Here is a 15,422-nt window from a genome sequence, read left to right on the forward strand (position 1 = left end):
TCGAGTGCCAGGAAGTACCTGTCACGATATTAGCACCAACTCATAGAACGGTTTGGGATGGAAGGGACCTTAAAGCTCCTCCAGTTCCATCCCTTCTAGTGGCTGGGACACCTTCAGTGAGACCAGGTGGCTCCAAGCCCTCTCCAACCTGGCCTTGAACCCCTCCAGGGACGGGGCAGCCACAGCTTCTCTGGGCAACCTGGGCCAGGCTCTCACCACCCTCACAGCAAAGAACTTCTTCCCCACATCTCAGCTCCATCTCCCCTCTTTCAGTGGCAAACCCTTCCCCCTCCTCCTAGGGCTCCCCTCCCTCATCCAGAGTCCCTCCCCAGCTTTCCTGGAGCCCCCCCCTTTAGGGACTGGAAGGGGCTCCAAGGTCTCCCCGGAGCCTTCTCTTCTCCAGGCTGAACCCCCCCTACTCTCTCAGCCTGTCCTCCCAGCAGAGGGGCTCCAGCCCTCCCAGCATCTCCGGGGCCTCCTCTGGCCCTGCTCCAACAGCTCCGTGTCCTTCTGATGTTGGTGGCCCCAGAGCTGGAGGCAGCACTGGGGTGGTGGGGGTGTCTCCCCAGAGCTGGAGGCAGAGGGACAGAATCCCCCCCCTCGCCCTGCTGGCCACGCTGCTGGGGATGCAGCCCAGGATGTGGGGGGATTTCTGGGCTGCCAGAGCACGTTGCCGGCTCATGTTGAGCTTCTCACCCACCAACACCCCCAAGTCCTTCTCCTCAGGGCTGCTCTCCATCTGTCCATCCCCAGCCTGTGCTGGGACCAGGCGTTGCTCTAACCTTGCACTTGGCCTTGTTGAACCTCATGAGGGTTCTCCACCCTGTCCAAGTCCCTCTGGATGGCATCCCGTCCCTCCGGTGTGTCACCCACGCTACTCAGCTTGTTGTCACCCACAAACTTGCTGAGGGTGCCCTCGATCCCACTGTCTCTGTCACTGATGAAGATATTGAGTAGTGCTGGTCCCAGTAGAGACCCCTGAGGGACAGCACTTGTCACCAGTCTTCATCTGGACATTGAATCGTGGAGAACTACTCTCTGGATGCAACCATCCAACAATTTCCCTTCCCTGGAGGTGTCTGAGGCCAGGCTGGACGGGGCTTGGAGCAACCTGGTCTGGTGGGAGGTGCTCCTGCCCAGGGCAGGGGGTGGCGCCTGGGGGGGGCCTTAAGGTCCCTTCCAACCCAAACCACTCCATGATTCTACAAGTTCTTTAAAGTCCCTTCCAACTCAACCATTCTGTGATTCCATTAATTCCTCGTTCACTGAACAGTCCATCCATGAAACCCACCTCTCTCTCGAATGCAGAGAGAAGGATGTCCTGGGGAACCACATCAAGGACCTGTCCATGTAGATGACATCAGTCATCTCGTCACTCAAACAACGGGGGACAAAGCAGGTCACCCACCTCTTCAGAGCCAAAAGGCTTGGGTTTCAGGGCTGGCACATGCACCTCCTCGTAGCCCTTGCGCTGCCTGCGGAAGGAGCCGTCAGGGAGCTGGCACCGCTTGTTGGCCATGAAGTGACTACCTTGGGCGAAGACCAGATCCTCCAGGTCCAGCACCTGCCGGGGAGCCAGTGCCTGGAAACAACCACGGGAAAGAGGAGAAAAGGTTAGAGAACAACCCTCTCCTGCCATTTTCACCCTGGGATTGAAGGAAAAGCATCCACATCCAACTGGCAACTGCCTCTTTAGCACATCAGGGGATTATTCTTGGTATCTTCCTGCCCACATCACCTCAAAGACTTTTTTTTATTGAGGGTACGCCTTGGAAGGGCAAAGAACAGATGACTTCAAAGAGTTTTACCTCTCCTCCTTGGTCCAGATCCATGGTCTCCAAATCGGTGTCCATCCGGGACTGACGGACACGCTCCCGGCGAGAGCGTTCCTCCTGTGCGAAGAGACGAGAATTCAGCCCCCAGGGGAAGATTTACCAAACCTCCTCCACGGACTGCGAGTCCACACAACCAGAGGGCAACACGCCACGATTTCTTTCCAGCAGAGGCATTCACCGAACCAGAGCCAATAATTTTTTGGCAGTAGAAGCCGGTGCTCCCAAGGCCTGGACATAATCCTGCCTTCCAGGAGGAGCAGATGAAAGGAAGCAGGGAGCGAGGACACACAAACCTGAGGTGGCCCAGCAAAAGTCCAGCCAGCAGAGAACCCATACTGGCTCCTCACATTGACATAACCAGGGTTGTTTTTTTTAGCAACAAAGCAGGAATATGGTATTTATCCCCCCAAAAAACAACCCCCAACTGCTATTCTCCAAAGGCCAAGCAGAGCTAATCCTGCATCCCAATAAAGCTCCTGAGCATCACATTCCAAGCCCAGGTGATGAGGAGCTGATCAGAGGTGACGGGGCTGTTTCACTGCGCTGAGCCTCGAATGAAGGAGGCCCAGAGGTGACACGGTGCTGTGACAAGACACAGGTGTGTCACAGTGTTGTGACAGGACATAATCCTGCCTTCCAGGAGGAGCAGATGAAAGGAAACAGGGAGCGAGGACACACAAACCTGAGGTGGCCCAGCAAAAGTCCAGCAGAGAACCCATACTGGCTCCTCACATTGACATAACCAGGGGTTTTTTTTTTAGCAACAAAGCAGGAATATGGTATTTATCCCCCCAAAAAACAACCCCCAACTGCTATTCTCCAAAGGCCAAGCAGAGCTAATCCTGCATCCCAATAAAGCTCCTGAGCGTCACATTCCAAGCCCAGGTGATGAGGCACTGATCAGAGGTGACGGGGGTGTTTCACTGCGCTGAGCCTCGCACGAAGGAGGCCCAGAGGTGACACGGTGCTGTGACAAGGCAGCTCACACCCGCGTATAAAAATGTGAAACTTGCATATATTGACATTTTCCTGGGAAAGCAGGACTCAAAAATAAGAAGTGGTAAACATATCGCCCTCTTAAGCAACGTTTCCCATGGTTTCAAGATCCCGGCTGAGTCAGCAGGCTCCTCTCTCACGAACAGAGAACAAAACCCACAGTCCCGCGGTGACCGCAGACACCGGCAGGGCTCTCACGATCCCCTCTCTCATCCCACCGGAGGTTCCCTCCAGCCTCACCCGAATGAGATCCTCCTTCTCCGTCTCATGCAGCTGATACAAGAACTTGGAGAGCTCGGGATCCGCTTCCATCTTCCCCATTATCCTTTCCTTTTCAGCTTCGCTTTGCGCACTGGCCAGCAAAGTGCAGTAAAGGACTGAGGAAAGAGAATTCACAGGATGACATGGGGTTGGAAGGGACCTCTGGAGATCACCCAGTCCAACCCCCCCCCCAGAGCAGGGTCACCCAGAGCAGGTCCCACAGGAACGTGTCCAGGGGGGGTTTGGAATGTCTCTGGAGATGGAGACCCCACCACTTCTCTGGGCAGCCTCTTCCAGGGCTCTGCCACCCCCAAAAGTGAAGAAGTTCCTCCTCACGTTTAGATGGAACTTCTTATGTTCCAGTTTGTGGCCGTTCCCTCTTGTCCTGTCACTGGGCACCACTGGAAAAAGACTGGCCCCATCCTCCTGACACCCACCCTTGAAGTATTTATAGGTCTTGATCACATCCCCCCTCAGTCTGCTCTTCTCCAGACTAAAAAGACCCAAGTCCCTCAGCCTTTCCTCATCAGAGAGATGCTCCAGCCCCTCATCATCTTTGTAGCCCTCTGCTGTACCCTCTCCAGCAGTTCCCTGTCCTTCTGGAACCGGGGAGCCCAGAACTGGTCCCAGTGCTCCAGATGGGGCCTCCCCAGGGCAGAGCAGACGGGGAGCGATTAAGGGTTGAACCAGCAGAAGGGAGCAAATTAAGAAGGGCCCAAGCTTCACACAGCAACACCGATGGCGCTTAAAAGGCCTCAGGTTGTGCTAGAATCAAGTCAAAAGAGCAGGAAAATAAAGAAGTTAAAGCAAACACCACTCACTCATCATCCGGTGCTGCCGCAGGACTTTAATGAAGTCGAAGGTGTTAAAGCCCAGGAGCAGAACGAGCTGGTTCTCACATTCCCGGTCATCACTTGCCGTCTGGGAGGAGGAAAAAACAAGGAGCAACCGGTTAACCCTGCGCCCCACAAACCAGAATCTCTAAGGTTCTTGTTCAGATTCCCAGAGCTGAACTCAGGTGGAGCCCAAAGAGCAGCCAGAGGCAAGACGAGATGGCCACCCACCTTCAAGATCTCCAGCACTTCGTCCGCCTTCTTCTGGGAAACGATGGCGTCGTCGTAGAAGCGGCTCAGCTGCCGCTGCAACCAAAAGGCGTCGATGTCTCGAGGATGCAGGTCCTTCTTCTTCGAACTCATCAGCTCCCCCGAAGCCACAAGCTTTAAGAAAAAAAACCCCAAAAACGTTCTTTTCCTGTGAGAGACAAGCAGGCACGTGGCCTTTGTGCCACGGAGGGAGCATTTGGGGCCTCTCTCTACCCAGGGAGAGGAGCAAAGAACCTGCAGATACAGCTGTGAGGCCTCTTAATTTTATTAATGAGCATTTTGGTCTCCATCAGACAACAGCTCCAAGGCTCCTCTCCACCCACAAACAACATTAATTCCATCCACAGGCCAAGAGGATCCCCAAACCTCCTCCAGATGACCCCAAAACCCGCGTTTCACACGTTCCTCGGTGACTCACGTTGGCCGAGAGGGTGCAGCGGACAACGGCTTCGTCTCCTTCCATGTCGTCATCGGACGCCTCATCGCGCACTTCGCCGTAAATGTCCTCGTCACCTTCCTGTTGGAAGCAGAGTTCCAGAAAACGGCTTTTGGAAACATCACAGAGCTTTTCCTCAACAAAAATGAATCATCTGGCAACTCCCTCCTGAGGGGAAAGAGCCCTTCCTTGTGTTTTCCACGGGGACATGACGCTGCTCTTCAGGTACAGCCCCACGTGATGAGATTATTTCTACTCCCTACAGAGAGGTTTTGCCAACGACTCCTCCAACAATCTCATTTTATTCTCTCTTATCGCTCTCTCAGCCTTTTCCAAAACCCAATCCCAGGGAGCTTTTCCATGAAACGCTTCCAACCGGCCCATTTGAAGGTCTCTCTTCCTCTCGATCTGTCAAGTTTCCCCCCCTCCGAGATCTAAATATCACCATCTGTTTTACATCCTACTGACTCATGATAAGCCTTGGATTAGCAGGATAAGCAACAAATCCTCCCCGAGCCAGGAAACGGTACCTAAAATAATCTGGCTTCTCCTTTCCTGGCAGAGACATCCCAACCCTGAGCCACTGCCCACTTCCCAACGGGACAGAGTAAATAAAAAGGGACAAAGGCGGTCCCCTGAGGGGACAGGGCAGAGCCTCCGCCGCCACCCTTCGTCTCCTACCTCCTCATCGGACTCGAACTGCACGTTCACCCCGTAGGTCTCATCGATATTGTCATCTGCGAGGGAGAGGAGATGGGGGGGGAGTTAATTCGACGGGAAAAATCTGGGCACCACATGCAAGATTCGCAGATCCACGTGCCCGCCCACACCTCCCCGCATCCAAAAGATGAAAAAGAACGTGGTTTGGGCGCTTGAAAACCGTCCAAAAGTGGTTTGTTTTTTTTTTTTCCCTACTTCTCCATGTGCAAACACCGCCCTGGAGTGAGGCGGCTCTGGAACCAGTCCCCCAACTTTCCACCAGCCTCGTCCCTGAAGCCAGGAGCCCAAGGAAAACGCCTTCCCGTACCCATGTTCTGGATTTCCTTGTCTCCGCCGTAATCCGTGATCTTCTTGCCCAGGTTGACCAGCACGTGGTAGCGGGTATCGTCTGTCTGTCCCAACAGCAGATCGATCTCTTTCCGCCTCTCCTTATCCCGCAGCTTCTCGTTCTTCAGGACGGCCAGCACCTCGTCGGCGGCTCCGCAGAGAATGTCACGGGGCTGCCAAAGGGATAATGAGGTACACGGAGAAGAAATTTGCTACGTGAAGGACACAGGGTTGATCCCTCCCATCTCTGGACCCTCAATCAGGCACCCTAAGGCCACCCCCACAATGTCCCCGAGCCCAAAAGCCCCCACCGAGGGAAAAAACCCACCCCACGGGATGACAGGGAAGGATTAAAACATCCAAGGGATGGATTTTAAGGCTTTGAATTCTCTGTCAGAGCAGGGACACCCATCCTGAGGTGGTCCCCATCCTCACCTGGTCCCTGAGAGCAGCCAAAGGACTAGCGGACATGCGGAGAAGGAATTTGCTACGTGAAGGACACGGGGTCAATCCTTCCCATCTCTGGACCCTCAATGAGGCACCCTAAGGCCACCCCCACAATGTCCCTGAGCCCAAAAGCCACCACTGAGGGAGCAAACCCACCCCATGGGATGACAGGGAAGGATTAAAACATCCAAGGGATGGATTTTACAGGTTGAATCCTCCATCGGAGCAGGGACACCCATCCTGAGGTGTCCCCAAAAGCCACCACCAAGGGAGCGAACCCACCCCACGGGATGACAGGGAAGGATTAAAACATCCAAGGGATGGATTTTACAGGCTTTGAATCCTCTGCCGGAGCAGGGGATTCCTGAGGTGTCCCCCATCCTCACCTGGTCCCCGAGAGCCGCCTGGATGAAGCTCAGCAGCACCTCGTAGGTCTCGCGGGTCTCCTTGGTTTTGGGTTTGTAGATGATGCCCACCATCTCGTCGATGCCCTCGGAGAGTAGGGTGTAACCCTTCATCTTGTTGATGTCGTGCCTGTCCTCGTCACGCTTCCTTCGCCTGGGAAGAGAGAGGGCAGGGAGGAGAGGTCAGCCCCGCGGCAGAGCTCCTGCGACTTCAAATACAGCTAGCCTCTTTTATTGGAAAAATAAAGAAGAAAAATACACATTTTTTTAATTTTTCACTTCAATTTTAGTTTCTTGACATGGAGCAAAAGGCTCCAAATGAAAAAAATGACGTCTCTGCATCTTCCAAGTTAGAATCATAGAATCGTCCAGTTGGAAGGGACCTTTCAGATCATGGAGTCCAACCATCAACCCAGCACTGCCCAAACCACCACTGACCCGTGTCCCTCAGCACCACGTCTGCCCGGCTTTTAAATCCCTCCAGGGATGGCGACTCCACCACTGCCCTGGGCAGCCTCTTCCAGGGCTTCACAACCCTTTTGTCATAGCAATTTCCCCCAGTATCCATCCTAAACCTCCCCTGGCGCAACTTGAGGCCGCTTCCTCTTGTCCCATGGCCTGTTCCTTGGGAGAAGAGACCGACCCCCCCTGGCTACACCCTCCTTTCAGGGAGTTGGAGAGAGCGAGAAGGTCTCCCCTCAGCCTCCTTTTCTCCAGGCTGAACACCCCCAGCTCCCTCAGCCGCTCCTCACAAGACTTGTGCTCCAGACCCCTCACCAGCTCCGGTGCCCTTCTCTGGACACGCTCCAGCCCCCCAAGGTCTTTTTTGTGGTGAGGGGCCCAAAACTGGACAGAGTCCTCTCATCAAGAAGAGTGTGACCAGCAGGTTGAGGGAGGTCATCCTCCCCCTCTGCTCTGCCCTGGGGAGGCCCCATCTGGAGCACTGGGACCAGTTCTGGGCTCCCCAGTTCCAGAAGGACAGGGAACTGCTGGAGAGGGGACAGCAGAGGGCTACAAAGATGATGAGGGGCTGGAGCATCTCTCTGATGAGGAAAGGCTGAGGGACTTGGGGCTTTTTAGTCTGGAGAAGAGCAGACTGAGGGGGGATGTGATCAACGCCTATAAATACTTCAAGGGTGGGTGTCAGGAGGATGGGGCCGGTCTTTTTCCAGTGGTGCCCAGTGACAGGACAAGAGGGAATGGCCACAAACTGGAACATAAGAAGTTCCATCTAAACGTGAGGAGGAACTTCTTCACTTTGAGGGTGGCAGAGCCCTGGCAGAGGCTGCCCAGAGAGGTGGTGGAGTCTCCATCTCTGGAGACATTCAAACCCCCCTGGACACGTTCCTGTGGGACCTGCTCTGGGTGGCCCTGCTCTGGGGGGGGTGTTGGACTGGGTGATCTCCAGAGGTCCCTTCCAACCTCACATCATTCTGTGATTCTGTGGGGCCTCAACCAGTGCCCAGTACAGGGGGACAGTCACCCCCAGGTCCTTTTCTGGCCATTCTCCCACCAACTGGAGCATCCATGGGGTTGGTGCGGCCTACGGGCAGGACCCAACACTTGGCCTGGTTGAACCTCACACCACTGGCCTCGGCCCATCCATCCCTCCCTCGCTCACACCACCAAAACATTCCCCACACCGCTGAATTCTACCCTGTTCCCAGCATTAAACCAACCCAAGGCTGCGTTATTCAAAGACAGGAAGATAAAAATTAATTGCTCAGAGCGTTTTTCACACTAAACCAGTTCTGAGTCAGGGGTTCCGAGCTCCCACTCACTTGGCTCGTCTCTCCTCCTGCATCTGGGGTTTGGTTCTCTGGGCTTTGTCCCCCATGCGGGTCCCCTCCAGTTTGCCCACCAGGGACAGGACTTCCCCGGTCGGCTCATCCCGCCGCGTCCGGTCGATCAGCGAGCGATCGGCTTGAAGGACAAGGTTGGAGTTCTGGGAGAAGAAAGAAGAGAGCCATAAAGAAGAGGCAGGCGTAACTCCTTTTAATTTAACACAATCCACGCTGCTCGAGGCACAAATAATTTGCATTTTAATTAACCAAAGGGCTTATTTAACGCCCCCATAAGCACGATTTTAGACTTTAAGCTGGGGCTGAGCCACTCGGCCCCATCCTGGGGCTTGTTTCAGCCGGGAAAACCGGCACGCTCCTCGCCTGGGTGCTCGGTTACCTCTCGGTGCCCAGGAAGTCCCGCTTTAATGAGGAAAAAGGCCGGAAAAACCCTTAAAAGAGGAGTTTAGTCCTCAGAAATCGCTCCCGGCCCCATTAAAGGGCCCTTATACCGAGCAGGACACGTTCGCGGGGAGAATTAGGGCCGCCACAGGCCGGGGGTGAGTTTAAAGGCAGCCCTTGGGTTAACGGCACCGGAGAGGGCCCGCTACGGGGCCGGTGAGGGGCGGGAGGCCCAGGGGCCGGCGGGGCCGCACTCACCGCCTTGTACTCGTACTGCAGGCTCCGGGCGGTGACATCCGCCATGGCTGGGCCGGGCTGGAGGCCGCGCCGCCGCCGCCGCGCACCGGATTAGGCCTCGGAATGCCACTTCCGGGTCAAGCGGAAGCGGAGCGCGACCCGGAAGCGCTTCTGCTGGGGGGGGCGCCCCGACGTCCCCGCGGCTCCGCCCTCCGAACTACAACTCCCAGCATGCATCGCTACGCCCGGTGAGACGCGACGACGCTACGCCAGCCTCCCACTCTGATTGGCTGGCAGCGCCCCGCTCCAGGCGCCGGGGACTGGCTGTGATTGGCTCAGCCGCGCCGCCCCCGCGCGCTGCCATTGGCCCGTTAAGCCGTTGACGGTTGAAGCTTTGAAAGCGCCGGGGCGCGGCGGGTAGGCGGGGTCAGCTGCCGGCCCGCCCGCCTCCTATTGGCTCTCCCCAGCGTAAGCCCCGCCTTTTCCTCACAGCCCCGCCCCCGCCCCGTGTGGCGAGGCCTCGCCGCCATTTTGGGGTCCCCCCTGTTGGGCCCCGGGCCGGTCCCGCCATGGCCCCCCACCCTGAGGGGCTGCGCTGGTACCAGATCCCCCTCTCCTCCGCCCGTGTACCCCGCTCGGTGATCTTCAGCTATGGCTTCCAGGCCGGTCTCCAGCGCTACCAGCAGCTCCGCGCCCTCAAACACCTCCGGGTGGGCCGCCCCGTTGCGCCACCGCCCCCTGGCCTGCTGGAGCCCTGTCCCCCTGCCCCCCCACCCGCTGACAGCCCTCTCCGAGCCTCCCACCGCCCACGGGGTGCCAGCGGGGTGCGAGGTGAGCATGGCCCTGCCCCGGGGGGTGGGTGTGAGGGGAGTCGTGACCCTCCTGTTGGCCCCATGGTGCCCCAAGAGCAACCCCAGTCACCCCCGTGTTGTCCTTATGGCCCTTCCCTGTGCCCCAAAGTGGCTCCCATGTTATCCCCAAGACCCTCCCTATGCCCCAAGGGAGCCCCCAGTCACCCCTGAGTTGTCCCCCACAGTTCCCTGGCACCCCAAGAAGGGCCCTGGATACCCTTGTGTTGTCCCCACAGCCCCCATGCCCCAAGGGGTCCCCTGTTCACCCCTGCATTGGCCCCACAGTCCCCTGGCACTCCAGGAAGGGCTCTCGTCACCCCTGTGTTGTCTCCAGAGTCCCCTGGCACGCCAAGAAGAAGGACCCCAGGTCTCCGCTGTATTGTCTCCACAGCCCCCATGCCCCAAGGGGTCCCCTGGTCGCCCCTGCCTTGTCCCCACAGTCCCCTGGCACTCCAAAGAAGGCCCTGGTCACCCCTGTGTTGTCACGACAGCCCCCATGCCCCAAGGGATCCCCTGGTCACCCCTGCCTTGTCCCCACAGTCCCCTGGCACCCCAAGGAGGGCCCTGGTCACCCCTGTGTTGTCCCCACAGCCCCTATGCCCTAAGGTGGGGGGCTGTTCCCCTCTGTGTTGTCCGCACAGCCCTCCCTGTGCCCCAAGGGAGGTTCTGGTGACCCTTTTGCTGTCCCCACAGGCCCCCGGCGCTCCAAGGACTCCCCTGGCACCGGGAAACGGGTGAGCAGAGGCCGGCAGCCTCCTGGTCCCACTCCGCCCCATGCCATCCAGCGGGATGTGGCCAACCAGGGCTCGCCACCGTGCCAGGTGGCACCGGACACTTCCAGCCATGTCCCGGTGCTGCCGGTGACGGCTACGGGGTCCCTGGGGGGTGATGCCAACCGCAGGCAGCACACCACAGCCGGGAATGTGCCGCAGCAGGTGGGGAGGAACTCTGGGGGGCACCCGCTGGGCACAGCGATGGGGTGGGTGTCCTCCACAGACAGCGAGGACGATGAGCTGATCCCACTGAGGGACATGCTGATGGTGGGGGACGAGCCCTCGAGCCCTGCGGACCACCAGCAGGTGGGTGCCTGGACATTGGGGGGGTGCCCTGGGGACATCCCGGTGCCCACCGGCTGTTGTGGTACCCCCCTAACACCATTCCCTTGCTCTGTTGCCCAGGTTGCGTGCCCACGGCCAGATCCGCTTGCCAACAGCCTGGAATCACTAATCCAGGAAAAGAGGTAAGGCTGGAACCCCCCTTAGGGCACGGGGGCACCCTGGGGTGCCCTCCCTGTGCCCTCACCACCCCTGTGGCAGGGAGCAGAGCCAGGCAGCCACGCTGCAGCCTGGCCTGGTGTGGGACCACGTGGACGATGACAGTCCCTGGGAGTCCCTGGAGGAGGAGACGGAGCTTTCCGAGGATAACAGGTACCGCTGCTAGCCGTGCCCAGGCTGGGGGGGGTCTGCACAGTGCCCGCTCCCCACCCAATGCCACCCTTTTGCCCCCAGGGATTTCCTGGCCCGTCACACCATGACACCCCGATTCATCCCCGCCGTCCACCCCGGGGAACCCGTCTTCTGCGCCCGCCCGGCCCCGGTGCCCACCCTGGACACCCGCGGGCTGAAGCCTCAGAGCGCCTTGGAGGGGTTTTTCCTCTGGTGAGAGCTGGGCATGGGGGTGACAGGGGCACGGGGGTGACAATGAGGGGACAAGGGACACAGCCAGAGCCCTCCTCACCCCCTTTATCCCTCCCCCAGCAACTCCCCTGCCTGCCAGGCGGCTTTCGTCTGTGACGGGGGGCTCAGCCTGCTCTACCGCTGCGTGCCCACTTGCCCGCTGCCCGTCCTGCGCTGGCTCTTCCAGGTGAGCCACTGTCACCAGAGGGTGTCCCCTCCTCCCGCGGTGCCACCTGGGTCACCCCTTTCTTCCTTTCTTTCTTTCGGCAGCTGATGACCCTCTGCCCGGACACCACCAACGCTTCCCAGGCCCTGTGGGAGATCTGGCTGAGCGCCGGGGGTGAGTGTGAGGCAGGCGTGGGGCTGCCTCGCCGTGGGGTGCCCCCCAACCTCCTGCCCGTCCTCACCGTCCCCCTTGCCCGCAGGGGAGCCCTGGTGCCCCACAGTGCAGGAGATCAGTGGGGCTTTCACCCGTCTGGGCGCCGACCTGAGCCCCCTGCGCCGCCAGCGCCTGCTGCCCCCCGAGCTCTGCCCCACAGACAGGAGGTGAGCCCCAGCGTGGGGGGCAGGAGGGTGCTGCCCCCCCCCACGCCTGCCAGCCCCACTGCCAACCCCCTGCCCTCTCCTTCCAGGAGCCTGGATCCATCCTTCTCCCCGCTGGCCACCCCCATTGCCACCAACACGCTGACCCTGGTGACGCAGCTCGGTGACATCTGCAAGGTGAGAGCCCGCCGTTCTCTCCAGGACCTTCGTTAACTCTGCCCTGCTAATTAGACGGGCGGCGCTGATGCCAGCTCCTGGAGGGGTGCCCGCTGGGGCTGCCACCGGCTGTGCCGCCCTGTCCCTGCCCCACGGTGGGTTTGTTTGGGGGGCTCTTGGGTGACATGCCCCCTTTCCCCTGCAGTTCCTGGCGCTGTGCGTGGTCACCCAGCCCTGCCGCTACCCCGATGGCGCCCGCCTGGTCCTTGTCACCCTCCTCTGCTTCCTGGGGCTGGACCGGGCGCTGCGGTGCCATCCCCTGCCCGAACTGCAGCACCTTCTGCACTGCCTGCTGGAGGGCATCCAGGACTGGCAGGGGCAGGTAAACGTCCCTCTGACCTGTCCCCTGCCATCGCCCCTGTCCCCATCCCTCTGCTGTGTCCCCATGCCCTGCCATCGCCCCTGTCCCCATCCATCTGCTGTGTCCCCTCCCCCCTGCCATCACCCCTGTCCCCATCCCTGTGCTATGTCCCCTGTCCCCTGCCATCACCCCTGTCCCTGTGCCATATCCCGTCCCCATCCCTCTGCCATGTCCCCTGTCCCCGTCCCTATGCTGTGTCCCCTGTTCCCGTCCCTCTGCCATGTCCCCTGTGCCCAACCCTGTGTCGTGTCCCCTGTCCCCATGCCCTGCCATCACCTCCTGTCCCCATCCCTCTGCCATGTCCCCTGTCCCCATGCCCTGATATCGCCCATGTGCCCCTCCCTCTGCTGTGTCCCCTGTCCCTCTGCCATGTCCCCTGTCCCCATCCCTCTGCCAGCACCCCGAGATCCCATCCTTTTCCCGTGCCAGCCCCCTCTGTCCCCCTCTCCTGTGCCAGCGCCCCCCATGTCCCCATCTGTTTCATGCGGTGTCCCTACCCCTGTGCCATGCCGGCACCGCTGTCCCTGTCCCTTTGCCATGCCCTGTGTCCCCATCCCTGTCCCTGTGCGGTGGAGTGCCATGTTCACTATCCCTGTGCCGTGCCAGCGTCGCCAAGCTGTGTCCCCTGTCCCCATGCCACGTCCCCTGTCCCTGTGCTGTCCCCACAACCGAGATCCATGTCCCTTTGCTGTGCCGCTGTCCCTGTGCTGTGTCCCCTGTCCCTGTGCTGTCCCCACAACCGAGATCCATGTCCCTTTGCTGTGTCCCCTGTCCCCATGCCATGTCCCCTGTCCCTGTGCTGTCCCCTCGCCCAAGACCCCCATCCCTTTGCTGTGCCAGCTCCTCTCGTCCCCGTGCCGTCCCCATGCCGTGCCAGCCCCGTGTCCCCGTCCCTGCCCGGGGGCCCTGGTGCCTCCCCCATTAATTGGGCCTTTCTGTGGGGCCTGGGGAGGGCAGGGGGGGGGGCTCCCCTTGCCCCATGCCTCCTTGAGGTTCCGTGCCCGCCGTGCCCGTTCCTCAGCCCCCCCTCTGTCCCCCGCAGCTGCCCGCTCTCTGCCTGTCCCTCTGCCAGCTTTCTGGCCACCACCACAACCTGGTTGCCCTGGTGCGGCTCCTGCCAGACCTCACCAGGAGGGACAGGTACGTCCCCAACACGCTGCCAGGCTTCCTCGTGCCACCAACGACCGGTGACAGGGAGCCCGGCAGGAGCTGGCACTGCCTCGGGGACACCGTGCCAGCCCCCGGCCGGGCTGGGATGTCTCTGCCCTTTTTAATTCTCTTTATTCCAGCCGGTTGCACCGGCACAAAGCGGAGCAGGATTCGGCTGCCGCGGGGGGTCTGGAGGGCACCGGCGTGGCACAGATGTCACGGGGGATGGCGGTGACGGTGGGGACGGGCAGCTGGGGACGCACCGGACCCTTCCTCACGCTCTTTTCTCCCCTCCCCACCTCATCTCCCCAGGGAGCTTCGCCGGTATCTGAGCCTTCACGCCATGGCCCGGCTGCTGGGGGAGCCACCGGCCACCGTGCCACCTCCCGGGGCGCAGGTGGAGGTGGGTGCACACTGGTGGGACCGTGACGGTGCCCTGGCACCCACCGTGAGTGCTGGGACCACCCTGACCCCCCCCCTTTCTCCCCATAGATGGAGGTGCTGGGCCGGCTGCTGGTGCTGGCACGGCCGGACGCTCTGCGACGGTTGGTGGTCACCGGTGGCCAGGAGAAGCCGGAGGACCTCGACCAGGAGGTGGGTGCTGCCCTCGCCGAGAAATGGGTGCCGTTGGGGTGCAACTCCTCCCCGCCATTTCACCCCCCCAAGTTGCCCCACGCCCTTTTGGGTGAGCCCCCCCCTGTTGCCCGCAGGCTTGTTACCTGAGCTACAGCCTCCTCCTCCTCGCCAGCAACGTGGTGGGCACCGAGAACCCACCTCCCCACCAGCGGGTGAGCACCGGGGCCTGGTGGGAGGGACACGGTGGGGATGGTCCTCCATGTCCCTGACCCCCTCCCGGTTGTCCCCACAGGGCTACCTGGAGCGGCTCTGTGGCCAGCTGGACCAGGATTTTGGGAGGGGGCTGCATGACAGCCCCAGCCTCCTCTTCCGCAGCCAGCTCAAAAGCCTGGCCGCCCTCCTCTTCGTCAAATGGCAGGAGATGCTGGTCTAGGGCACGGGGGGGTCCCTGTCCCCACTCCCGGGGGGCCACCGGCACCCTTGGGTGCCCCAGGTCACCCCCCCCCCAACCCAATAAACACCCCTGACTCCTGCGGCTGTGTGGGGCTGGCCTGGTGGCCATCGGCACCGCGGAAGGGCGCTGGGGGTCCTGTCTCCACGGGGCTGGGCTGGGACAAACTGGGCGGAATTGGGCTGAACTGGGTGGAACTGGGAGGAACTAGGTAGAACTGGGGGGAACTGGGTAGAACTGGGGGGAACTGGGTAGAACTAGGTAGAACTGGGTAGGACTGGGCTGAACTGAACTGGGTTGAGATGGGCTGAGCCAGGGCCGGGTGAAGCCGACCCCATTTGACCCAACTGGATCCGATCCGATGGGAGCTGATCCGATCCGATCCAATCTGACCGGACCTGACCCGATGCCATCCAATCCGATCCGATCTGACCCAGTCTGATCCAACTGGACCCGATCCGACCCCATCCTATCCAATCCAACTGGAGACAATCCAATACGACCTGATTTTACCCAATCTGATCCGAGCCGACTGGACCTGATCCGATCTAACCGGACCCGACCCGACCTGATCCAATCCAGCCGGACCCAATCCAATCCGACTGGACACGATCCAGTAGATCTGATCCAACTGGACCCAATCTGACTGG

At 60.2% G+C, this 15,422-nt stretch overlaps 2 protein-coding genes across 2 annotated transcripts in view; one reads left to right on the forward strand and one right to left on the reverse strand.

The window, feature by feature from the left end:
• The window catches only part of SNRNP200 (small nuclear ribonucleoprotein U5 subunit 200), a 29,785-nt gene extending 20,472 nt beyond the window's left edge, over positions 1 to 9,313 (reverse strand). The window contains exons 1-11 of the mRNA XM_074164172.1: positions 8,971 to 9,313; positions 8,311 to 8,474; positions 6,512 to 6,683; positions 5,659 to 5,851; positions 5,313 to 5,368; positions 4,614 to 4,712; positions 4,157 to 4,309; positions 3,914 to 4,013; positions 3,072 to 3,208; positions 1,809 to 1,892; positions 1,409 to 1,582 (exon numbers count right to left, since the gene is read on the reverse strand). Of these exons, the coding sequence (XP_074020273.1) occupies positions 1,409 to 1,582; positions 1,809 to 1,892; positions 3,072 to 3,208; positions 3,914 to 4,013; positions 4,157 to 4,309; positions 4,614 to 4,712; positions 5,313 to 5,368; positions 5,659 to 5,851; positions 6,512 to 6,683; positions 8,311 to 8,474; positions 8,971 to 9,015 (1,377 nt within the window). The 5' untranslated portion in view covers positions 9,016 to 9,313. The remainder of the gene's footprint in view (positions 1 to 1,408; positions 1,583 to 1,808; positions 1,893 to 3,071; positions 3,209 to 3,913; positions 4,014 to 4,156; positions 4,310 to 4,613; positions 4,713 to 5,312; positions 5,369 to 5,658; positions 5,852 to 6,511; positions 6,684 to 8,310; positions 8,475 to 8,970) is intronic.
• A 205-nt stretch (positions 9,314 to 9,518) lies between these two features.
• Positions 9,519 to 14,754, forward strand: FAM178B (family with sequence similarity 178 member B). The gene is made up of 15 exons (XM_074164085.1): positions 9,519 to 9,780; positions 10,494 to 10,879; positions 10,979 to 11,040; positions 11,117 to 11,227; positions 11,309 to 11,458; positions 11,558 to 11,663; positions 11,747 to 11,816; positions 11,902 to 12,022; positions 12,109 to 12,196; positions 12,381 to 12,557; positions 13,639 to 13,736; positions 14,058 to 14,148; positions 14,238 to 14,339; positions 14,456 to 14,533; positions 14,614 to 14,754. The coding sequence occupies exons 1-15, from the start codon at positions 9,519 to 9,521 to the stop codon at positions 14,752 to 14,754; spliced, it is 2,043 nt and encodes a 680-aa protein (XP_074020186.1).
• The last annotated feature ends 668 nt before the right edge of the window (positions 14,755 to 15,422 follow it).

The sequence above is a fragment of the Numenius arquata genome, chromosome 26 (assembly GCF_964106895.1).
Source record: "Numenius arquata chromosome 26, bNumArq3.hap1.1, whole genome shotgun sequence".
NCBI lineage: Eukaryota > Metazoa > Chordata > Aves > Charadriiformes > Scolopacidae > Numenius > Numenius arquata.